Below are 26,156 nucleotides of genomic sequence, written 5' to 3'. Positions count from 1 at the left end.
ACCCCCTCTTATCTCATGCTCCTAAGACGTCCATTGATACCATGGTATGGTCAGACCACGCCCCGATCCATTTGAGCCTGGAGTTCAGCACCAACCTGGGCCGCCCATTCTCATGGAGGCTTAATGACCACCTGCTCAAGGACGCATTATGCCAAGCGGAGGTCCATCGGGTTATTACCTCATTCCTTGAAATACACAGCTCTGACCCCACGGCTGCCCCACTTAAGTGGGAGGCCCTGAAGTGCACCGTGAGGGGTATCTTCATCTCTCATGGGGCGAGACTCAAGAAGGCTAACTCCCTCCAACTGCGAAAGTTGTATGCAGACCTAGCCTTTGCTGAAACCCAAAACAAACGGACATTCTCTGTTGAACTCCAGGCCCACATTTCCACTATCCGCCAACAAATCCTCTCCAAGCTGGACAAACGGTATTTGTGTATGCGGGAGAAGGTTCATCGTGGCTATTACGAGCATGCGGATAAGAGTGGTTCCTGGCTGGCAAGATATTTGCATTCCAGGAAATCCTCCACATATGTTCTTTCCCTGAACTCCCCTTCTAAAGGCAAATTACACATCTCTTCCCATATTCTGGAAGAGTTTCGCTCCTATTATGAATCCCTTTATCAGTTAAAATCAAAGTTCTCCGACCTTCCCCCACCACTCCTTCGGGATAAAATCTTAGCATACCTGCGTAAGAACAAACTCCCCACTGTTCCAGAGGAGAGATGGGAGGCCCTGGAGGAGCCTATGAGCCAGGAGGAGCTGGGTGCGGTCATTAAGGGCCTAAAAAATGGCAAAAGCCCGGGTCCCGACGGATTCACCGCACGGTTCTATAAGGCCTTCGGTGGAATCCTCTCGACTCCTCTCTTGGACTCCTTTAATTCCATTTCGCAGGGTTCCCACTTCCCACCTCAGGCCTTAACCGCTCACATCTCGGTTATTCCGAAACCAGGCAAGGACAAAGAAATATGCGCTAATTATCGCCCTATATCATTAATTAATATAGATATTAAAATGTACTCCAAAATTATAGCCATGTGACTGGGTCCCTTGCTTCCCTCCCTGGTTCACTATGACCAAGTTGGTTTTGTGCCCGGGCGGGAGGCCAGGGACAACACTCTCATGACGTTCTCTCTCATGGCCGCTGCCAGACAACGTAGGATCCCTTCCTGTTTGCTTTCCATTGACGCCGAAAAGGCATTTGACAGGATAGGTTGGGATTTTATGAGGTTGGCGTTGGAGGAGATGGGTATGGGTCCTACCATGCTCCAGTATATCCTTGCCCTATATAGAGGTGCATTTGCTCAGGTGCGTGTTAATGGAGCCCTGTCTTCTCCCTTTCCAATACGCAACGGGACTAGACAGGGTTGCCCTTTGTCACCCCTACTTTACGTATTAGTGATGGAACATCTGGCGGTGGCCCTGAGACAGAACACTTCCATCCCGGGTCTTACTTTTGGTAACTTCACCTCCAAATTTTCATTATACGCAGACGATCTCCTTTTATATATTACCTCTCCCAGGACGTCCCTTCCCGCTATACTCGCGGAATTTGAAACCTTCGGCTCCCTAAGTAATTATAAAGTCAACACGCACAAATCCGAGATCTTGAACGTATCCCTGCCCGTAGCGGACTTCCAATGGATAGCTACCCAATTCCCATTTAAAGTCCAATCCACCCAACTCCGGTACTTAGGGATCAACATTAGTAGTGACCTGAACGACTTGTTCGGTGCTAATTTCCCGGCGCTACTACGCTCCATTGAAGGAGACTTGCAGTCGTGGACTGCCCTTACACTATCCTGGTTTGGTAAGATGGCGGCCCTAAAGATGGACATCCTACCTAAAGTACTCTATCTTATCCAGGCTCTCCCCTGCCCTGTCCCGGCGTCCTTCCTGGCTAAATTTAGGTCCCTGATTACACGGTTCATGTGGCACCCGGGGGGCCCAAGAATACGCTACACGGTACTAATTAGACCTAAGGAGCGCGGAGGTGTCGGGCTTCCAGACATTAAGCTATATTATCAGGCTGCCGTTTGCACCCGTGTCCTGGACCTTTGTCATCACACGGCCACCAAACGGTGGGTGGCATTTGAATCTGCTTTGTCTGGGGCCCACCCCTCTGCCTTACCTTGGCTTCCCCCGTCGGATCGTCCTCCGGCCCCTACCATTCCCTACGTTACAAGGGTGCTACTGCCTGTATGGGACGGTTTCTTTCTGAAGGTAGGCCTCTCATCCAGACCGGGCCCTCTTACCCCCCTCTTTGATAATCCCCAGTTCCCCATTGGCTCGGGGGCTTCTATTCTCTTAGATCTCCCAATACAGGTTAAACCTCGCCTCCACCAGGTCCTCTCAGGTATCCAAGTACGCCCTCTCCAGGTTGACCCCCGGCCTCCACCGGGCGCATGGCTCCTCCGAGCTCGCTTGGTACATTTTGTCAATTCACTCTCTCCCAAATCTCAGATCCATAGAGACCTCTCGCCCTTTGAATTACTCTGTACACAATCCTCCCCTCCTTCCCACACAGTTTCCTTAGTCTACGGTTTGCTTAGAGGTCATGCGGAGGAGACGGATGCCAGGCTCAGTTATATCTCGCACTGGGAGAGAGACCTCAATAGAACTCTATCGGAGGAGGAGCTCTCCAAAATTTTCTTGCTCACTCATAAAGCCTCATTGTCGGGCAAGATCCAAGAAAGAAACTATAAGATCCTGAGCAGATGGTACAGGTGCCCGGATAGGATTCATGCTATGTTCCCCTCTGCCCCCTCCACTTGTTGGAGATGTGGTGGGGCCACTGGCTCTTATCTCCACATTTGGTGGGATTGCCCCATACTTGCTCCCTTCTGGGCATCTGTCTTCCGCTTGTACAATAAGGTGAGCTCTTCCTCCGTCCCTCCAAGCCCTGAGGTAGCGCTCCTTTCCTTACTACCTGGCCCCTCGCACCTCTCCAAGAAGGGTCTTCTCCGGCACTTTTTGGGGGCTGCTAGGTCGGTCATTCCACGTCTTTGGAAACAATCTAGACCACCCACTAAAATGGAATTTGTGGAGGCCTTGAACAGGGTCAGGAGAATGGAGGAAATGGTGGCCGACGACACGGATAAACAGGACGCATTCAAAGGTACGTGGTTGATCTGGGACATGTTTCGAGATACGGACGCTTTTCAGACATGGCTCCGTTGATAGATTTGTGGACCCTCGGGATATATGCCCTGGAGGCACTTCCTAGGTGGTCAACCCCTGTGTTATTTTGCGCTTCCCTCCCCTTCCTGCTCCTCCCCAACTTTCCCTTCTTTTCCTTTCTCTTAGCCCTCTCTCTCTTCCCCCCCTTTTTTTTTTTTTTTTTTTTTTTTTTTTCCTTTTTCTTTTGTTTGTTTGTTCTTTGTCTTAGATCATTTACTGATTATTGTTGGCATTCGATTCCAGATGCTATTGTCACTTGTTGACTGTTATTATTATGATGCAGCACCATTTCAGTGACTGGGGGCTCACCCGATTGGTCCAACCTCCATCATGGACTGCTTTTCATTGTTCTCCAGACTTTTATCATCTACTTGGGATGGACTTGGGGGTTCCTCCCCCCACCGCATCATTTGCTTCTTTGACTCTTCATCCCCATGTTACACTCTGTTCTTTTGGCTCCCTGTCGCCTGATCTATGTGTCATTATATTGTTTTTGGCAAAATGTACCACATCTGGTTTTCATGTGATAATGACAATAAAAGATTTAACCATAAAGTAAAGTGATGATTAGTACAGAAAGCTCTATTACCGGCAATATGAATTAACGGCTTATGGAGCTCCCTGTACTAATTAATATTTAATTAATAAAACACATTTTCGATGAAATAAAATCAGTTTCGTTGGTCAATAATTTAATTTAAACGAATCCATCATTGTGCAATTAAATATATTGTCAAAAAATAAATATATATATAAATATACATTTATTTATATATATATTTATTTTAACAGTATATTTAATTGCAAAATGATGGAATCGTTTAAATTTAATTATTGAACAACGAAAGGGACTTTATTACAACGAAAATGTGTTTTATTATTTTAATAGATTAACCATGAGAGACATCGGCATACTGCAGAGGATCGCAAACCCCGGTAATAGCAATTCCTGTATACTGTGTTCCCTGCTTTCCCAGATGCATCCAGAGGTGTTTCCATCACTTTCTTAAGATTTTATTTGTTATTTTTAGTTCAACCAGATTTCCAAGTAAATGACCGTATGTTTTCAGCCGCATGTCTATTTTTTCCCACGGCCGTAGTTTCATCCGCACATTTACAGCCGCATAAAAAATACAGCCGCACAGTTACATAGTGTGAACCTAGCCATAGGTCGGAAAATGACGCATACAAGCTTTTAACCCTTTCCAGATCTTCTTACAATTCAATGAGCACACATCCCCTCACATAAAGTGCAACTCCGCTGACTTCCAGGAGACGTGGGGATCAGGGTTGGCCTTCTCCGGAGCCTACCCCACCATATCATACAATGTGCAAACTAAGAGATCACGTTACATGGTTATTAGAGAAAAGACCAGACGCGTCGTGGTGACCGCTCTGGTTCTATCCCTGTAAGAATGCGCTAACCTTCTACCACCACCAGCTGACGGGTTCTTCATCTTTACCTGCATTGGATTGATGGCCACTGATTTTTCGAAGCATTCTACACACTGCTGGAACTGGCGATTGCGGAGGTAGAGGAGGCCTTTGGAACGTTGGGCGCGAGCACTGCGATGTTTGGACAGCTCCCACGCTTTATCGTAATACTGATGGTCCCGCAGAACATCTCCAAGGAGGCAGTAAAGATTTGGTGTCTCCCCTTTCTCCAATTCCTGTCTCAGAATTTGCTCAGCCTAAAACGTAAAAACGTGATGAGATTCACAGCACGGTGATGGGGATGATACTGAGGGAAGCCTTAAAGGGGAACTCTCAGCAGGTGAGACTCTAACCTGCGGATATGTCCCTACTGCTGAGGAGGAAGGTATTTTGGTATTTCGTCTCACCTGCTGAGAGTTCCCCTTTAACAAGTCAGCACTTACACTGGCGTTAGTCCCCTAGGTCGCTTTCTTACCTTCCCATGTTGTCCACTTCGTTCGTGGCAAATAACAACATCTTCCCACATCTCCAGCTTCTCAAAAATTTGTAGAGCAGAACTGGTGCATCCCAGGTCAAAGAGTAAGCTCGCCAGCTGGCGCTTCAAAAACAAACAAAAATAATCAGCTTGTTTAAAATCTCACATTAAAAGGTGTATATATATATATATATATATATATATATATATATATATATATATATATATATATATGTAAGGAAGTGGTGAAAGAACAGCACATCATCTTCCAGTTGGCCTAGTATGAGCCAGTAGGTCCTGCCATTAGGCCACCACTGTTATCTTTTTGGCTTCAGTAGAAAAACCAACAAAAATAAATAAATATGGACGGCAATTCCTCGCACCATTGCTACTACTAGTACAGCGATCGGAAGGATAAGCACAAGTAAGCATTAAAGGAGAACTCTGGGCTGAAGTGATTCTTGGCAGAGTGCTGAGGAGGATGGTAGTGGTAACATGCTCTCACCTCCAGCGCTGGTGCCGCTATCCCGCCGTTCCGGTCCCCCAATCCGTGGCCACTTCTAGGTCTGAGAGGGGACCTGGGACGTGACATATCAGGCCCGACCAGCCAGTCAGTAGCTGAGGCAGGAACCCGCTACTGCGGCTGACTGGCTGAGCGGGTCTACCACATCACGTCTCAGGTCCCTGCTATATAACCACTACCATCCTCCTCAGCACTCTGCCCAGAATCCGTCCGGAGTTCTCCTGTACATCGCCTATGGCACTGCACAAGGGGCTAAAGCCTCTAAATAGCTGATCAGCAGGGCGGCCTGGAAACAGACAGCGGACAATCTAATATGGATGACTGGATATCTGGAGGAGAGCTCGTTATTTGCTGGACAACCCCTTCCAGATTAAACCTGACTATAGTGAGAAAACAAGTCTCCTGACTGATTTACAGTACTCATGTCTCCGATGAGGATGGTCTCATCTCTCTCAGGCCTCATCTCTCTCTCTCTCTCAGGCCTCATCTCTCTCTCTCTCTTTCTCAGGCCTCATCTCTCTCTCTCTCTCTTTCTCAGGCCTCATCTCTCTCTCTCAGGCCTCATCTCTCTCTCAGGCCTCATCTCTCTCTCTCTCAGGCCTCATCTCTCTCTCTCTCTCTCTCTCTCTCTCTCTCTCAGGCCTCATCTCTCTCTCTCTCTCTCTGTCTCTCTCTCAGGCCTCATCTCTCTCTCTCTCTCTCTCTCTCTCTCAGGCCTCATCTCTCTCTCTCTCAGGCCTCATCTCTCTCAGGCCTCATCTCTCTCTCTCTCAGGCCTCATCTCTCTCTCTCTCAGGCCTCATCTCTCTCTCTCTCAGGCCTCATCTCTTTTTCCCCCTCAGGCCTCATCTCTCTCTCTCAGGCCTCATCTCTCTCTCTCTCAGGCCTCATCTCTCTCTCTCTCAGGCCTCATCTCTCTCTCTCTCTCAGGCCTCATCTCTCTCTCTCTCTCAGGCCTCATCTCTCTCTCTCTCTCTCTCTCTTTTAGGCCTCATCTCTCTCTCTCTCTTTCTCAGGCCTCATCTCTCTCAGGCCTCATCTCTCTCTCTCTCTCTCTCTCTCTCTCTCTCAGGCCTCATCTCTCTCTCTCTCAGGCCTCATCTCTCTCTCTTTCAGGCCTCATCTCTTTTTCCCCCTCAGGCCTCATCTCTCTCTCTCAGGCCTCATCTCTCTCTCTCTCAGGCCTCATCTCTCTCTCTCTCAGGCCTCATCTCTCTCTCAGGCCTCATCTCTCTCTCTCTCTCTCAGGCCTCATCTCTCTCTCTCTCAGGCCTCATCTCTCTCTCTCAGGCCTCATCTCTCTCTCTCTCAGGCCTCATCTCTCTCTCTCTCTCTCTCAGGCCTCATCTCTCTCTCTCTCAGGCCTCATCTCTCTCTCTCTCTCTCTCTCTCTCTCTCTCTTTTAGGCCTCATCTCTCTCTCTCTCTTTCTCAGGCCTCATCTCTCTCTCTCTCAGGCCTCATCTCTCTCTCTCTCTCTCTCTCTCTCAGGCCTCATCTCTCTCTCTCTCTCTCTCTCTCTCAGGCCTCATCTCTCTCAGGCCTCATCTCTCTCTCTCTCTCTCTCTCTCTCAGGCCTCATCTCTCTCTCTCTCTCTGGCCTCATCTCTCTCTCTCTCTCTCAGGCCTCATCTCTCTCTCTCAGGCCTCATCTCTCTCTCTCAGGCCTCATCTCTCTCTCTCAGGCCTCATCTCTCTCTCTCTCAGGCCTCATCTCTCTCTCTCTCAGGCCTCATCTCTCTCTCTCTCAGGCCTCATCTCTCTCTCTCTCAGGCCTCATCTCTCTCTCTCTCAGGCCTCATCTCTCTCTCTCTCTCTCTCTCAGGCCTCATCTCTCTCTCTCTCTCTCTCTCTCTCTCTCTCTTTTAGGCCTCATCTCTCTCTCTCTCTCTCTTTCTCAGGCCTCATCTCTCTCTCTCTCTTTTAGGCCTCATCTCTCTCTCTCTCTCTCTCTCTCAGGCCTCATCTCTCTCTCTCTCTCTCTCTCTCTCTCAGGCCTCATCTCTCTCTCTCTCTCTCAGGCCTCATCTCTCTCAGGCCTCATCTCTCTCTCTCTCTCTCTCTCTCTCTCAGGCCTCATCTCTCTCTCTCTCTCTCTCTCTCTCTCTGGCCTCATCTCTCTCTCTCTCTCAGGCCTCATCTCTCTCTCTCTCTCTCTCAGGCCTCATCTCTCTCTCTCAGGCCTCATCTCTCTCTCTCAGGCCTCATTTCTCTCTCTCAGGCCTCATCTCTCTCTCTCAGGCCTCATCTCTCTCTCTCTCAGGCCTCATCTCTCTCTCTCTCAGGCCTCATCTCTCTCTCTCTCTCTCAGGCCTCATCTCTCTCTCTCTCTCTCTCAGGCCTCATCTCTCTCTCTCTCTCTCTCTCTCTTTTAGGCCTCATCTCTCTCTCTCTCTTTCTCAGGCCTCATCTCTCTCTCTCTCAGGCCTCATCTCTCTCTCTCTCTCTCTCTCTCTCTCAGGCCTCATCTCTCTCTCTCTCTCTCTCTCAGGCCTCATCTCTCTCTCTCTCTCTCTCTCTCTCAGGCCTCATCTCTCTCAGGCCTCATCTCTCTCTCTCTCTCTCTCAGGCCTCATCTCTCTCTCTCTCTCTGGCCTCATCTCTCTCTCTCTCTCAGGCCTCATCTCTCTCTCTCTCTCTCTCTCTCTCTCTCTCTCTCTCAGGCCTCATCTCTCTCTCTCTCTCTCTCTCTCTCTCAGGCCTCATCTCTCTCTCTCTCTCTGGCCTCATCTCTCTCAGGCCTCATCTCTCTCAGGCCTCATCTCTCTCTCGCTCTCTCTCAGGCCTCATCTCTCTCTCTCTCTGGCCTCATCTCTCTCAGGCCTCATCTCTCTCTCGCTCTCTCTCAGGCCTCATCTCTCTCTCTCTCTCTGGCCTCATCTCTCTCTCTCAGGCCTCATCTCTCTCTCTCAGGCCTCATCTCTCTCTCTCAGGCCTCATCTCTCTCTCTCTCTCAGGCCTCATCTCTCTCTCTCTCTCAGGCCTCATCTCTCTCTCTCTCTCTCTCTCTCAGGCCTCATCTCTCTCTCTCAGGCCTCATCTCTCTCACTCTCTCTCAGGCCTCATCTCTCTCTCTCTCTCTCTCTCTCTCTCTCTCTCTCAGGTCTCATCTCTCTCTCTCAGGCCTCATCTCTCTCTCTCAGGTCTCATCTCTCTCTCTCAGGCCTCATCTCTCTCAGGCCTCATCTCTCTCTCTCAGGCCTCATCTCTCTCTCTAAGATCTCATCTCTCTCTCTCAGGTCTCATCTCTCTCTCTCAGGCCTCATCTCTCTCTCTGACACACAATAAGAGATGTACTATAAGAGACATCCCTTCCTCCTCAGCGCCCCGTGCATAAAATGGATATATCGGTGGGTTAGAGTCGTCTGACCTGCTGATCGTTTCCCTTTAACATCACCAGTATTCCACAGAATTGTCCCGGCATAGAGTGGATTTGTGACCTTTGTGAACCCTGGAGATAAGTGGTTCCTGCAGTATATGGCAGACGCTTATCACACTTGGCCTTTTTATGATGCTAAGAACTTATGGAAAAATGGAAAACTCCAGACTGATTCTCGCCTGCCAACCTCTGTCCCGCCAACACTAACGTCTAGACTGATCACGTATTATCATAACAGTTACTCATCGTAACTTTCACAGATTCACCACACACCGCTCGCCTCCTACTCCTCGCCCTTTAAGCCGCCTTTGTTAGACATTTTTAACCCCATAACTGCGGCAATTTAAAAAAAAATTTTCTTCATCCTCAACTCAAAGTAATTTCTCTTGTATTCTTTGACTGATGGAGCCGTACGAGGGCTCGATATTTGCTGTTCTATCTGTTCTACTTCTTAGCGACGTCCTTTATTTTACCATAAAGTGCAATGAAAAAAAAAATGTAGGTTAAAAAAAAATTCCATGATTCATAATTCTGTTGATCCCTGTGGGGTACAACTGATCCGCTATTTTTTTCCAGTTGATCAGTAGGATTACAGCGATACCCAAAGTACAAAAACATTCACCTCATCGTATTCTGAGCTATAATTTTTTGTGCTTCCTTTTTGTACTTTTTGCACTCGGATCTATGGTTTTTACTGGTACCATTTAAGGTTAGACCCGCATTGTATCACTCCATTCTCTGTGGTGATGACAACTTTGTGCTCAGCCTGTCTGGGTAATTTATATAAATAGATGGATATGTTAAGATGCCAGGTTTTTGTCATGCCGAAATCAAGAAGAATAATCCCAGAACTTTCTCCACCCTTAGGGTGGGTTCATACTGAGGAATTCTCGCTGATAATGTCCGTGAGAATTCCTCAGTATGAACCCACACTAAGGCTATGTCCACACGGTATTTAGGTCGCTATCTGTAACCCCGCTCCCGGAATGATATTGATACATGAAGCCGGACGGCAAAATAATCCATTACAGGCATTCAATATCCGTGTTATCTCCGTATCACGGACAGAACACGGAATGCGTGAATGCGGCCCCAGGCTACATTCACACGTTCCGTACAAGGTCTGTATCTATGGACAACGTGCCTGGAATTTCGGAATCCCCGGCATCATCATTTATTCTGATACTGTGAGCCCTGAAATTGTTTAACCCCTTAAGTACGGAGCCTAAAATGGCCTTAATGACCCAGCGACAATTTTCAGTTTTGTGTTTTCGTTTTTTTCCTCCTCACCTTCTAAGAGCCATAACATTTTTCCAGCTACAGGTGAGGGTTGTGGTTTTCTCAGGAACAGGCGGACTTTGTAATGGCGTCTTTCTATCTACCATAAAATGAATGACAAAACCCCCAAAATATTGATCACTTTTATTCTTTTTCTTTTTTTTTTTAGCTAAAATGTAATAAAAAAAAAAAAAATCAGCAATCCTGGGGTTGACCGGTTTTTGTTTAGGCTGTTCACTGTGCGGGAATAAACTGTGCATAGCACTGATCAGTGTTATCTGTGATCATTACATACAGCCTGCCTGTGGCCATAGCACTGATCAGTGTTATCTGTGATCATTACATACAGCCTGCCTGTGGCCATAGCACTGATCGGTGTTATCTGTGATCATTACATACAGCCTGCCTGTGGCCATAGCACCAATCAGTGTTATCTGTGATCATTACATACAGCCTGCCTGTGGCCATAGCATAGCACTGATCAGTGTTATCTGTGATCATTACATACAGCCTGCCTGTGGCCATAGCACTGATCAGTGTTATCTGTGATCATTACATACAGCCTGCCTGTGGCCATAGCAGTAATCAGTGTTATCTGTGATCATTACATACAGCCTGCCTGTGGCCATAGCAGTAATCAGTGTTATCTGTGATCATTACATACAGCCTGCCTGTGGCCATAGCACTGATCAGTGTTATCTGTGATCATTACATACAGCCTGCCTGTGGCCATAGCACTGATCAGTGTTATCTGTGATCATTACATACAGCCTGCCAATGGCCATGGCATTGATCAGTGTTATCTGTGATCATTACATACAGCCTGCCTGTGGCCATAGCACTGATCAGTGATATCTGTGATCATTACATACAGCCTGCCTGTGTCCATAGCACTGATCAGTGTTATCTGTGATCACTACATACAGCCTGCCTGTGGCCATAGCACTGATCAGTGTTATCTGTGATCATTACATACAGCCTGCCTGTGGCCATAGCACCAATCAGTGTTATCTGTGATCATTACATACAGCCTGCCTGTGGCCATAGCATAGCACTGATCAGTGTTATCTGTGATCATTACATACAGCCTGCCTGTGGCCATAGCACTGATCAGTGTTATCTGTGATCATTACATACAGCCTGCCTGTGGCCATAGCACTGATCAGTGTTATCTGTGATCATTACATACAGCCTGCCTGTGGCCATAGCAGTAATCAGTGTTATCTGTGATCATTACATACAGCCTGCCTGTGGCCATAGCACTGATCAGTGTTATCTGTGATCATTACATACAGCCTGCCTGTGGCCATAGCACTGATCAGTGTTATCTGTGATCATTACATACAGCCTGCCCGTGGCCATAGCACTGATCAGTGTTATCTGTGATCATTACATACAGCCTGCCTGTGGCCATAGCACTGATCAGTGTTATCTGGGATCATTACATAGAGCCTGCCTGTGGCCATAGCATAGCAGGGATCGTTGTTATCTACCTGTGGCAGACTCTATGCAATGATCGCCCATCTGACTGTATGGAGGAAGGTAAAAGACCTCCACTAGTCAGTTAAAATGACTGGGACCCCTGCATTACACTGCCGGGTCCCAATCAGACAGTGATCACAGTGCGGGGCGGTGGCCCATGATAAACAGTGAGGACCCGGCTGCTGATAGTGCTCCTGAGCTCGCATCATAGAGCCCCTGCAGACCATGATGTAAATGTCATCTGGGCCATGTCCATTCATTGTCGTTAAAGGGGAACTCCGGATAAGAAAAACTTGTTTTCTATTAAAAGTACATTAAAAGTTCTATATATGTGTCTATACAATGTATTACTGTATCTGTACAGTTCTGCCACACTGGTAGCTGATAGAAATCCAGGAAGTGAAGAAAAATGTCCCCTGTGCCAATTCACATTGTCTCCTGCTCCCACTGCTCTACCCCCTTAGGAGACAAATCTTCCATGCCTCTGTCTCACATTGTGTGTGTTTGCTGAGCACAGGTTGATGATGCAGACAGGGGGCGGGGCGTGATGTCACAGGAGGCGGAGCTGGATCCCCCAATCCCCTGAGTGATCCACCATCTCTGAATGGCCAGAAGCAGGTGCAGCACTAATTTTACTGATTGTGATGGGTGGGGGACTGTGATGATCAGCTTAGGGAAAGAATTGCATTCTGGGAACTGCTCAAAACACAATACATAACAAATTTCCCCCAAACAAATGGATTTCTAGTAGTTTTAAAACTGGGATAGAAAGGTAAGTAATGCTATATGCTTCTGCAGAAGTCTTATTTTTTTAACCTCTACTCGGAGTTCCCCTTTAAGATGTTAAATCTCCACACGACTGCCCACGGCTGTGTCAGTACAGTAGTGTGAAGGATTAACTATTTCAGAGCTCACAGCATTATAATGAGGATGTCGGCTGTGATGGTGTCGGAAACTGTGACTTCACTATTGTGCATATTTCATATAATGTTGAGTATGTGTCATGAAAATAACGTTTGACACGTCATCAGGTATACCAGACAAAAAAGTCCAAGAGCAGCATGCGGAGAGGATGCAAAAGATGAAAAGAATCCAGCAGCCACCGTGGTATCTGTAGAAAGCATTAAACTCTTACTGCATGTTCAGGAACAGAGACAGCGACATTTCGATCCAACAGGATCAGTGTGCTTGATAACTGGATCGATGCTGGATGGAAACGTCGCTGTGTCTGTTCCTTTGGGGAGGGGTGAGTGAGTCTGGAGGGGTTTGACGACAGTTTAATTTTTATAGAATCGCCAGAGTACCCCTTTGGGTAGGTTCACACTACGGAGTGCATATCGGCCTGTGCCATAGACACCAATCTATGGCCGGGCGGATTCCGCTGTCTGCCAAAAGAATACACATCAGTTCTTTCAGCGGAACGTGGAATAGGCCCGGCCATAGAATGGTGTCTATGGCACGGGCAGATATGCGCACCCGTGAACGGGTACGAGCCACGGAATCCGCCGGAACTCCTCCGTGCGGATTCCGTAGTGTGAACCTACCCTTTAAGTCTATAACATGAATTTATGGTAGAGTGGCCATTTTTTATAAGAATGGATGGAAAAAATACAACAACAGGAAAATCAAATCAGATGATATCGGATAATAATCAAAGATTTCACCTACCTGAACATCCCAAATTGCCGGCATCTGTGAGCAATAGAAAAGCTTCATACGCTCGGAGACTGGGGGGCTCTTTTCTTCAAACTGATCCGCTAACGTCTAATAACATGGAAAAAATATAAAGACCAAGTTATATGAGAGAGAAACATAGAAGGTCGTCCACAGATTGTGGTAACAAGTGACAACGCTCCTTCATATACTCCACACAAAATAACATTTAAAGCAACAGGCATCTTTATTATGTGCATTAAGGGTCTGTTCACACCATGTGCATCTGCAATGGATTTATACTCTACATGCATTAATTTTATTGATTTTGGTGCATGGGATCTGCAGCTGATCTGCATCCTGTTAACATGTCATACGCATGGGCCATTTCAGACCAGATCATCATCTGTAAATTATGAGCAAATGATTGGGATTTGTGGTTTAGTAGAAACAATTCAGCAGAATTTTGAACATGTTGTGGCCAATGCTCCAATGTGTATGGCCAGCTTAAAGGGAAAGTAATGACAGGATAGAGGTCTCTAACCTGCTAACAGGACAGGGGAGGATGACTACCAATGTACCGCCATTATGCTAATAAGGGTGTTCCGAGCACTGGGGGTAGCACGTCACCCATCGGTGCCACCAATTGGCCCATCCAATCCAGTAGCCTGCAATTCTATCACAGCTCAACGCTGGAGGACTATTCACGAGGAGGCAGCAGGTGGGCCGACACTGAACTTTTGCTTGTAACACGCTGAGGACTTGTGTTACAGTGGTCTCTCGAGGTACAATAATAATTGGTTCCAGGACATCCATTGTATGTTGAAACCAAAACACTATGGAAAACCGGTAATTGGTTCTGAACCCCCCAAATGTAACCCTAAAATGAGAAAAAAAAACTAAGATTTAAGGAAAATACGCAGCTAACTAATATGGTTATTGCAAGTCCTTCCATTTACCAGTCAGAAAGAGCAACTGGAGACTATACATTAATTTCTATGTAGAGATCACACAGGGTCCTGGAAAAATAACAAGAAGCCGCCTCCACCCGGTGCCCAACGGAGCAGCTCCTCCTGGTGCAGGTAGAGAGCAGTACAGGACATGTAGTACCACACTATTAGACAATCATCTCACTAAGGGCCCTATTCCACGGGACAGATCAACAGTGTAAACAAGCGCCGATCTGCTAGATCGGCACTCGTTTACTGGGCCTATTCCACGGCCCGATGATCGTTGAGCGAGGGCTGCAGCCCTTGCAGCATACATTACCTAGCAGGGATTCTCCTCCGCTCCGTCTTCCTCCCTGGGTCCCGCGGCGCAGCATCAACTCCGGAGTGGCCTACCTGAGCTGTCAGACCGCTCAGCCAATCACTGGTCGCGGCAGTCCTGGCCAGTGATTGGCTGATCGGTCTGACAGCTCAGTCAATCCCTGCTAGGTAATGTATGGTGCCTCTCAAAACATCGGTCGCCCACTGCGCACCGCTATTGCACGAAGCAATGCACGGTGGGTGACCAATGATTTTAGGTTTGGACCTAAATAAACGATCAGCCAATGACACCACCATCAACTGATCGTTTTCTCTATTCCACCGACCGATTCGGCCGATTATCACTCCGTAGAATAGGCCCCTAATACTGGGGTTTAACTAATATAACAGCCACTTTTATTGGTCAATCTAGTTATTCCCATATGCCGCAGATCCTGACTGTCTGTATGCCGAGTCTGGTCTCAAGTTACGATGGTCTAGAAGAGTCCATTGAATGTAATCCGAGGCCATTGTAAGTTGAGGGATCACTGTAATTGGAAATGATCAAGACAAGTTTTCTAGTTTCTGGAAATCACGAATGTTTACTTTCCTGACTGGAAGCAGAGATCTTGAAAATGGTAAAAAACGGAAACAGAAGGTCCATTAAATAGCTGCAGAACCTCCCGGACACACTGCTGCTTAGTACAGCTGGAGTTGGAGCTTTTAATTTGGGATGAGCGAATTTACAATATAATCAAGTGAACAAGTGAAGCTCTTTGCTGGTCTCGGTGGTCGGTTTGTCAGCCGCTGCCTTTGAGCTGTGTGACGCTCCAGGTGTCGGGAAAAGCTGCATCCAGTCCTGGGAAACTGAAAGAAGCTTCAAGGACTGGATCCAGCTTTTCTTGGCATCCGAGGAGGAGCAGCACGGAGTTCAAACAGCTGACAAGCCGACCACCGAGACTAGCAAAGCGCTTGATTTATACTGTCAATTCTCTCATGGCAGTCTCATTCCATATCACTCATCTCTCGTATTTACATCATGTTCTGCAGTCATCAATGCACGTTGGGTCAGGTAGACGATCGGCTTCTCCAATCTATACAAACTACCTCATGTATGGGAGGAGACCCCGCCATCAGGTTTGGGCCATGAGTTGAGCTTTTATAATGAAGCTTCACACACTATTCACCTGTGATTTAGGAGACAGACGGAATGAACAGGTCTGACACTGTTTTGACACTTTGAATTACTTGGCTTCTCTTGCTTTCCGTGAATTATTTCTTAATTTGAGTAGAACGTTCACCTCCTGGAACGCTCCTGCGATCCTCCTTCCAAAATTTGTGTTTCTATTCTGGTGAAAGGAGGAAAACGTTCTTGACACGAGTTCTTCATCAAGTCGAGAACCCCCGAACCTGAGCCAGTCAGTGCAAACTGAGCTATAACCAGAGTGCTAAGTACCGCGAGGGGTCGGAGAAGCGTCTGTACAATCTGGCTTCACTTCACAGGAATCTGACACTAATGCAAGGGAGGCCGCCGCCATCGCCCCCCCCCCCCTCCCGACCTCTGAAAAAATCCCTGAGTGATACCAGATGTTTGTAATACACCACAAAAAAGCAATTAAAAAGTCATCATGGAGCCGGCTCGGAAAGGTAATGTATTATCAAACTTTAATTGTGTAACAAGAAAACGGTGGCGTAGTTAGTGCCCTGCACACTAGAAGAGCGCGGAGAAGGGGAGATGTATTTCCCGCTCTATAAAGCCGCTCTGTGCTGTTAATTATGTGCTAAAACAAGGCGCACACAAGTACTGCATTATTCTAATCACTACCGGTCCCACACGTCAGGTAATAAACCTCACTGGGAGAGATGGGAGAGCCTCCGGCTATGTTGCAAGCAGGAAGGTTCCTAAGTGTCGATAACATCTAACAGGCGGCACGACTATTCTTACTTAGCCTGTATATTGTTCTGCTACAGCTAGTAAACCTTAGGAAATACAGACCAGCTCGCTCGGTCATGTCACCGACACATGTCAGAATTTCTTTCTACTGTTGAGTTACTTGAAGTCCTCTATTATGTTTTTTCTTTTCAAGTGAAGGAAAATTGAAAGCATTATTTGGTGTCCCACTAGGGGTGACTGTAACATACAACCCTTCGCAAAAGTCTGTACTTGTTGTGTCATCCTTATGATAAAAGTAGTACTAAAAGTTAGCCACTAGATGTCGCTGTATTATGTATGTGTATATGGAAGCTGCACAGCTAAAGGATCCCAAAGGGTTATTGTTTTTATGTGTTACCAGAATCTGTAGACAAGTAGGAGTTCTGCTTTCTTCTCTCCTATCATCTCTCTTCTCTTTTCTCCTGTTGCACTCTTTCATCCACTCATAGCGCACCACACACGCTAGAGAGGAACATAGTCACATGGGTGGAGGAGGAGCATAGGAAGGTCTTTCGTTCTGGACGTTGTGGAGGAAGGACACGAGCCAGATAGCTCTCCACAGTGATCCGGTTTGGGCCCTGGCCCTCTGCCAGGTCCCCGTACCTACAAGTTCAGTCTTAGTCAGTACTCGGCATGGAAAGGATGCAAGACAGCACACTGCCATCAACTTCTTTACCTGTAACACTCCAAAGCACTATGCACTGTTAAGAGAGGACAGGCCAGAGAAACCTCAACCCACGCTGAGGACAAGGAGAAGTCACAGAGCAGGACAGTATCCATAACAGAGCCAGGAACTGATCCGGACAGAGCAAAGTTGCAGTAAGCCTAGGAACTGTCTCGCAGCGCAGGTGTCAGCAAGGGAACCCTCAGCATTCCACTCATGCCAAGTAACAAGGTCTGGGGCCTGTGTTACCCATTAGGAAGGTTCAGCCGTGTCTAGTGGGCATAAGGTGGTGTGAAGACTGAAGTCAAAGGTCAATACACAGGCACAGGTTCTTATTCTTCTTACAAATATTCTATCTCATCCTTCAACATCCCGGCAGAGCACAGTACTACATGGGTTGAGACTCTCACAACATCCTCCTCTCTGCTACCCTACCTCTTGTATTACTCAGCACAACTCAACCAACACGACTATATCCTACACTGCACTTATCCTACAGATCTGGTCGTTCTCTTATCAAGTGTTTATTGGAACTTTGTCAAGTGTCTCAGAGACTTTACCCAAGGAACCTTATACTGTCACTTCTGTATTACCTGCTGCACATTTACAAGTAGTAAACCAACTCAACTTTATTACAAGACTCTGTGATTATTCGCCACCACCGACACAGCACACACCGCAACCTTGGGACATGCTCCCCTTTCTGTGGGTGGAGGGTCCTACTATCCGGGAGGGTCATTATACCACTCTAGCCATCTGTGACTACCTAACCCCAAGGGACCCGTCAGGACACTGACCACAGGGGAAAAGGGTACAACCTACCTTACTTAATAAAATAAGGCGTGCCATCACACCTGTGTGCCCAACCGACACTGGCATCACGTGACAACATACTAAGGTCCAAACGTATCTCGGAGTGGTGTCACACTACAACACCTAGTGAGTGACCGGCCGTTCCTCCGACCAACACCACCAGGGGTACACCACAATTATATATATTACTGTGTTACCCCGAAAATAAGACCTGGCCTATAAGTTCTAGTTATAGTCAGCTGATCAGATCCTTGACACTGGGTGCTGAACATCAGCCAATCCCTAGATGTGACTGTGCGCTGCTAAGGGGATAGTTTTATGTACACAATTCTGTATTTATCATGGAAGAGAACCTGTCCGACAGCAGAGAACATCTATGGAACTGGTGAAGATTCATCAAACAGAGAGTGGTGTCCGGCCAGGCTCCAGTGCTCAAATGGCTTGTGTTGTGTTCATGGAAACATGGTGGAGGTCCATAGTGACCGGTATTAAAAGTTGTGTCAGAGTGAATTTTAGTATTGATAACCGCTCTCTATATAAGGTGACCACAACCTGCCATGATGGACCACTGCACCCTGTCCACTGCATGATGGACCACTGCACCCTGCCCACTGCATGATGGACCACTGCACCCTGACCACTGCATGATGGACCACTGCACCCTGTCCACTGCATGATGGACAACTGCACCCTGTCCACTGCATGATGGACCACTGCACCCTGTCCACTGCATGATGGACCACTGCACCCTGACCACTGCATGATGGACCACTGCACCCTGTCCACTGACCACTGCATGATGGACCACTGCACCCTGCCCACTGCATGATGGACAACTGCACCCTGTCCACTGCATGATGAACCACTGCACCCTGTCCACTGCATGATGGACCACTGCACCCTGCCCACTGCATGATGGACCACTGCACCCTGCCCACTGCATGATGGACCACTGCACCCTGACCACTGCATGATGGACCACTGCATGATGGACCACTGCACCCTGTCCACTGCATGATGGACAACTGCACCCTGCCCACTGCATGATGGACCACTGCACCCTGCCCACTGCATGATGGACCACTGCACCCTGCCCACTGCATGATGGACCACTGCACCCTGTCCACTGCATGATGGACCACTGCACCCTGTCCACTGACCACTGCATGATGGACCACTGCACCCTGCCCACTGCAGAGCAGAATTGTGACCAGAGAGGTCTATCAACGTGGGTGAAAAGGATACTAGTTCTCCTTAACAAAGCCCACCATAAAGATGAGTGGAGACATACAGCAGACTCTCTCAAGAAGAATTAGTATTCCTTAGACCCCAGATCACGAGAAGTGGGCACAGAATTGTGGGTTGATGGACAGGGTGCAGTGGTCAGTGGATAGGGTGCAGCGGACAAGGTGTAGTGGTCCATCATGCAGTGGTCAGTGGACAGGGTGCAGCGGACAGTGGACAGGATGCAGTGGTCCATCATGTAGTGGTCAGTGGGCAGGGTGCAGTGGTCCATCATGCAGTGGTCAGTGGACATAGTGCAGTGGTCCATCATGCAGTGGTCAGTGGACAGGATGCAGTGGTCCATCATGTAGTGGTCAGTGGACATAGTGCAGTGGTCCATCATGCAGTGGTCAGTGGACAGGGTGCAGTGGTCCATCATGCAGTGGTCAGTGGACAGGGTGCAGTGGTCCATCATGGCAGGTTGTGGTCACCTTATATAGAGAGCGGTTATCAATAGTAAAATTCACTCTGACACAACTATTAATACCGGTCACTATGGACCTCCACCATGTTTCCATGAACACAACACAAGCCATTTGAGCACTGGAGCTTGGCCGGACACCACTCTCTGTTTGATGAATCTTCACCAGTTCCATTGATGTTCTCTGCTGTCGGACAGGTTCTCTTCCATGATAAATACAGAATTGTGTACATAAAACTATCCCCTTAGCAGCGCACAGTCACATGTAGGGTTCCTATACAAGCAGCACCCCACAAGTCTTATGGCAGGAACCATATAAACTGGAATTTCCTCACTTCTGACCTTGAGGGAAACACAAATATTTCTGTAATTTTCCTGAGAAGAAATGGAGGGAGTGATAGGCGGAGCGCACGCGGGCTACAAGTACACGTTCCAAGGAACGCCAAATACAACTCCTCAGATCAGGCACAAGGCTAAAAGTCAAGGAACTCAATTAGGGGATAACGCGGGTCCATAAATCACTCCGAGTACGTACACAGTAACGGATAATGTAATACATGAAGGATGAGTCAGGATAATTATGGACGGCAAGACAAGCCCTGCCAAGTCCCCCGCACGCTCTAAATGAGTAGTAGTGACTTCATACAAGTTTAATGTGTATTTCTAGAGAGCATGATGTCATGGTTGTTATATGTATGGCGGCCGGCTTATTCCTGTAGGGGAATAACATCCACGTTACCATCTACACTACTCGTTCTCTTCAAGGAATCGATCAAAACAGGGGAAATGTTTGTAAAGGGTTTATCTAGGTTTAATAAATTACCCAACTAGGTATGTGACAAGACACGTTCTAAAGCCGTCTAAATAAAGATTGAAGTCTGGATGGGCAGGGGGTCGGGGGAACATAATAAAGATCATATGTTTACTGTTCCCTGTGCCAACGCAGCCCCGTTTCCCGTCCAAGACCCCCCACGGGCATTCTCCATCTCTTAATCCTTTATGACCCGGCTGATGGATGCCCGCTCGGCCAATCAGTGAAATGGGAGGGACACGGCTGCAGTCACTGATTGGCTGAGCGGGGTATATCCCACCCTTACTCGCCAGGTTCTAGGAGTCCGCTGTGATGCGGTGCTGTATGGACACAGGGTCTGGTAAGAATATTTTCTTATTAAGTTTCCCCAACCCACTCAACTTTTTTGATTTCACCGGATTTCTTCTTTAAAGGAAACCTGTCGCCTAGGTGTTATATATCAGGAGGAAAACAAACTGATATACAACGATCCCTCAGCTTACCACGGCCTCAGGCTACAAAATTTTCAACATACAATGGTCCTTTCATGACCGTCACAACTTGACACCAGACACAACATACAACATAGAATGTTACAGACGGTCAGGATCTGCGGAACATGGGAATACCTAGATGATCGGCCATTTTCCTGGTAAACCGCCAGTATTAGTGAGGTGCCTGCAGTGATTGGCTGTCTGGTAGCGCCTCCCTGCAGTACAGTGTGATACTACATGTCCTGTCCTATTCCTTATAACCAGTGATTGGCTGAGTGGGCTGTCACTCCTGAGAGGAGTTTGTCTCACAGGCGAAGGCTCTGCAGTCAGTACGGGACCCCGGCGACACCAGAGGAGGACACAGAAGGAGAGCGGACAGGTAAGGACAACATGATTATTGTTTTATGTAAATGGGCAGCAGTATAATATAAAAAAAAGGGCGACCACTGGAAAACCCCTTTAAATGTTTAGTAGACAATAGGGACGAGCAAACTTACAGAGTTCTGGTTCACACAAACCAAAAATCCCGCTGCCTGGAGAAGGTGGATGCAGCCCGAGGACGGCCTGGAAACAATGGATACAGCCCGTGGCTATGGGATTTATATGCCGATTCTTTGGGTTCGTGCGCAGGTCGCTCATCTCTTGTAGACAAGTAAAGGTATAGGACAAGTATAGGAATATACAGGAGAACACTTTAAATAAAATAGGATTATGTGCAGTACAGGAAAAAGGAAATGATTACAGTTGTATAGTCCAGTGGTCACCACCATAAGTGTGTAATATATAAGTGAGAGAAAAGACGATAAAACCGGGGATTCACCACGAGTCACTGATGGGTGGTCTGTAGATGACTGGGACCCCTATAGCAGGACAATGCTTGTGTACAGGTGCGGGGAACTCCAGCCCCAGACACTACACACTAGGTGCTTGTGTATACACAGGGATTTACCCAAAGCGGCGGCTCATAACAGCATCCTGGCTGTAAAAGCCGTATTTTAGGTTTCCAATATAAAAAAAACAATATTTACAAACATTACTTTTTAGGAAAGCAGAATACCCAAAGCCGACTACACGTTCTGCTGTAGATCCTCTTGTACAAAGCCTCTGAGGAGAATGCACGCCAACAAACGGCGTATGCAAGTGACGCCAGAATACGGAAAGCACTGCCCTCTCACGGGGGACATCATGTATACACAACCAGAGCACATAAACATGTCAGTGTTACCCAGGCGGGATACGGATTAGCAATCAGCAGCAGCTTTACACGTCCTTTAGTACCTGTTACCATCTGATTTACGGTATTGGTAATCCAGCACATTGCCTGTAGCGTTATTACGGTATCGGTAATCCAGCACATTGCCTGTAGCGTTATTACGGTATCGGTAATCCAGCACATTGCCTGTATCGTTATTACGGTATCGGTAATCCAGTACATTGCCTGTAGCGTTATTACGGTATCGGTAATCCAGTACATTGCCTGTAGCGTTATTACGGTATCGGTAATCCAGCACATTGCCTGTAGTGTTATTACGCTATCGGTAATCCAGCACATTGCCTGTAGAGTTATTACGGTATCGGTAATCCAGCACATTGCCTGTAGCGTTATTACGGTATAGGTAATCCAGCACATTGCCTGTAGCGTTATTACGGTATCGGTAATCCAGCACATTGCCTGTAGCGTTATTACGGTATCGGTAATCCAGCACATTGCCTGTATCGTTATTACGGTATCGGTAATCCAGTACATTGCCTGTAGCGTTATTACGGTATCGGTAATCCAGCACATTGCCTGTAGCGTTATTTCGGTATCGGTAATCCAGTACATTGCCTGTAGCGTTATTACAGCCCAATATATTTCAGCAATCAGCAGTCTATGTGAAGTTCCCCGATGCAGAAGGGACTGGCGGTGCTTAGCGGCTGCACGCTCCATAGACTTACAGGCTCCAGCGCTTTCTTATGGGAGATAAATATCAGCATTTACCTTCTCAGTATCCCTGTTCCCTTACACTGCGGGGAATGAAGTCTGTAGCCGCTCATTGCTGTAAGGAAGTTTAGCAATATGAACAGCAGAGTTACTAACTTTTCACTCAATTCGGTCCCATACAATTAATAGACCTCCAGTGTATCCGGCTATCCTCACACCTCCAGAGTATCCGACTATCCTCACAACTCCAGAGTATCCGGCTCCCCCCACACCTCCAGTGTATCCGGCTATCCCCACACCTCCAGAGTATCCGGCTATCCCCACACCTCCAGAGTATCCGGCTATCCCCACACCTCCAGTGTATCCGGCTATCCTCACACCTCCAGTGTATCCGGCTATCCTCACACCTCCAGGGTATCCGGCTCCCCCCACACCTCCAGGGTATCCGGCTCCCCCCACACCTGGGAGATAGCTGGGAGCACGCACCTTTTTATTCACTTCTTTACAACCAATTTAATCCGTGTAGCAGCTCGGGCAAATAAATTATATTCAGATACGGAGAAGGTTCTTGCAGCTACTTCTGCCCACGTTCATTTAACCTTGAAGTAAGTGTCTGCCATTACATATAATGTTGTTTAAGGACAAACATTCTGCACTGATTCCTTACTATATCTTATAGCGGTCAGCGCTCCAAATCACGTACAATTATAACATTACGGCAGTCCATTGCTCTCTGCACACGTACAGGATTCAAAGCAGATATCAATGTAACTGAATAACTGAACATAAAACCAAATCTGCTGCACATCCTGTACGTGTGAACGCACCCTTAAGGGGTTTTTACCATAAAGACAACTCATCCCCTATTATAGTTATTGGGAGCGGACACCGTGCTCTGATTCATCTTGGAGAAGATCCACACGGCGCTGCATAAAGTGGAGTAAGAAGAAAAAGACCTGGAAGGGCAAATATAGGGAAGGGCGCTGCCAGCATCACGTGAGGGGCCATGCTGGGGACTAGGAATGAGATGGGAGCCATGCTGGGGACTAGGAATGAGATGGGAGCCATGCTGGGGACTAGGAATGAGATGGGAGCCATGCTGGGGACTAGGAATGAGATGGGAGCCATGCTGGGGAGCAGGAATGAGATGGGAGCCATGCTGGGGACTAGGAATGAGATGGGAGCCATGCTGGGGACTAGGGATGAGATGGGAGCCATGCTGGGGAGCAGGAATGAGATGGGAGCCATGCTGGGGACTAGGAATGAGATGGGAGCCATGCTGGGGACTAGGAATGAGATGGGAGCCATGCTGGGGACTATGAATGAGATGGGAGCCATGCTGGAGACTAGGAATGAGATGGGGAGCCATGCTGGGGACTAGGAATGAGATGGGGAGCCATTCTGGGGAGCAGGAATGAGATGGGAGCCATGCTGGGGAGCAGGAATGAGATGGGAGCCATGCTGGGGACTAGGAATGAGATGGGAGCCATGCTGGGGACTAGGAATGAGATGGGAGCCATGCTGGGGACTAGGAATGAGATGGGAGCCATGCTGGAGACTAGGAATGAGATGGGAGCCATGCTGGGGAGCAGGAATGAGATGGGAGCCATACTGGGGGGTATGAATGAGATGGGAGCCATGCTGGGGACTAGGAATGAGATGGGAGCCATGCTGGGGACTAGGAATGAGATGGGAGCCATGCTGGGGACTAGGAATGAGATGGGAGCCATGCTGGGGACTAGGAATGAGAGGGGAGCCATGCTGGGGAGCAGGAATGAGATGGGAGCCATTGCTGGGGACTAGGAATGAGATGGGAGCCATGCTGGGGACTAGGAATGAGATGGGAGCCATGCTGGGGAGCAGGAATGAGATGGGAGCCATGCTGGGGACTAGGAATGAGATGGGAGCCATGCTGGGGAGCAGGAATGAGATGGGAGCCATGCTGGGGACTAGGAATGAGATGGGAGCCATGCTGGGGACTAAGAATGAGATGGGAGCCATGCTGGGGAGCAGGAATGAGATGGGAGCCATACTGGGGGGTATGAATGAGATGGGAGCCATGCTGGGGACTAGGAATGAGATGGGAGCCATGCTGGGGACTAGGAATGAGATGGGAGCCATGCTGGGGACTAAGAATGAGATGGGAGCCATGCTGGGGAGCAGGAATGAGATGGGAGCCATACTGGGGGGTATGAATGAGATGGGAGCCATGCTGGGGACTAGGAATGAGATGGGAGCCATGCTGGGGACTAGGAATGAGATGGGAGCCATGCTGGGGACTAGGAATGAGATGGGAGCCATACTGGGTGGTATGAATGAGATGGGAGCCATGCTGGGGACTAGGAATGAGATGGGAGCCATGCTGGGGGGCAGGAATGAGATGGGGAGCCATGCTGGGGAGCAGGAATGAGAAAGGAGCCATGCTGGGGACTAGGAATGAGATGGGAGCCATGCTGGGGAGCAGGAATGAGATGGGAGCCATGCTGGGGACTAGGAATGAGATGGGAGCCATGCTGGGGACTAGGAATAAGATGGGAGCCATTCTGGGGACTAGGAATGAGATGGGAGCCATGCTGGGGACTAGGAATGAGATGGGAGCCATGCTGGGGAGCAGGAATGAGATGGGAGCCATGCTGGGGACTAGGAATGAGATGGGAGCCATGCTGGGGACTAGGAATGAGATGGGAGCCATTCTGGGGACTAGGAATGAGATGGGAGCCATGCTGGGGACTAGGAATGAGATGGGAGCCATGCTGGGGACTAGGGATGAGATGGGAGCCATACTGGGGGGCATGAATGAGATGGGAGCCATGCTGGGGACTAGGAATGAGATGGGAGCCATGCTGGGGACTAGGAATGAGATGGGAGCCATGCTGGGGACTAGGGATGAGATGGGAGCCATGCTGGGGACTAGGGATGAGATGGGAGCCATGCTGGGGACTAGGGATGAGATGGGAGCCATGCTGGGGACTAGGAATGAGATGGGAGCCATGCTGTGGACTAGGAATGAGATGGGAGCCATGCTGGGGAGCAGGAATGAGATGGGAGCCATGCTGGGGACTAGGGATGAGATGGGAGCCATGCTGGGGACTAGGAATGAGAGGGGAGCCATGCTGGGGAGCAGGAATGAGATGGGAGCCATGCTGGGGACTAGGAATGAGATGGGAGCCATGCTGGGGACTAG

The 26,156-nt window shown here is 48.2% G+C and overlaps 1 protein-coding gene across 5 annotated transcripts in view; it reads right to left on the bottom strand.

Annotated features, from left to right (window-relative positions):
* Nucleotides 1-26,156, bottom strand: part of TTC27 (tetratricopeptide repeat domain 27) — a 238,890-nt gene that overhangs the window by 55,581 nt on the left and 157,153 nt on the right. For all 5 annotated transcript variants that reach the window (XM_069954653.1, XM_069954649.1, XM_069954652.1 and 2 more), the window contains 3 exons: nt 13,418-13,513; nt 5,089-5,211; nt 4,643-4,870 (listed from right to left, as the gene is read on the bottom strand). In XM_069954653.1, coding sequence (XP_069810754.1) covers nt 4,643-4,870; nt 5,089-5,211; nt 13,418-13,513 — 447 coding nt within the window. The remainder of the gene's footprint in view (nt 1-4,642; nt 4,871-5,088; nt 5,212-13,417; nt 13,514-26,156) is intronic.

Source organism: Dendropsophus ebraccatus, chromosome 15 (genome assembly GCF_027789765.1).
Source record: "Dendropsophus ebraccatus isolate aDenEbr1 chromosome 15, aDenEbr1.pat, whole genome shotgun sequence".
Lineage (NCBI taxonomy): Eukaryota > Metazoa > Chordata > Amphibia > Anura > Hylidae > Dendropsophus > Dendropsophus ebraccatus.
The sequence above is the reverse complement of the archived record's forward strand: the minus strand, read 5'-3'. Positions and strand labels throughout refer to the sequence as shown.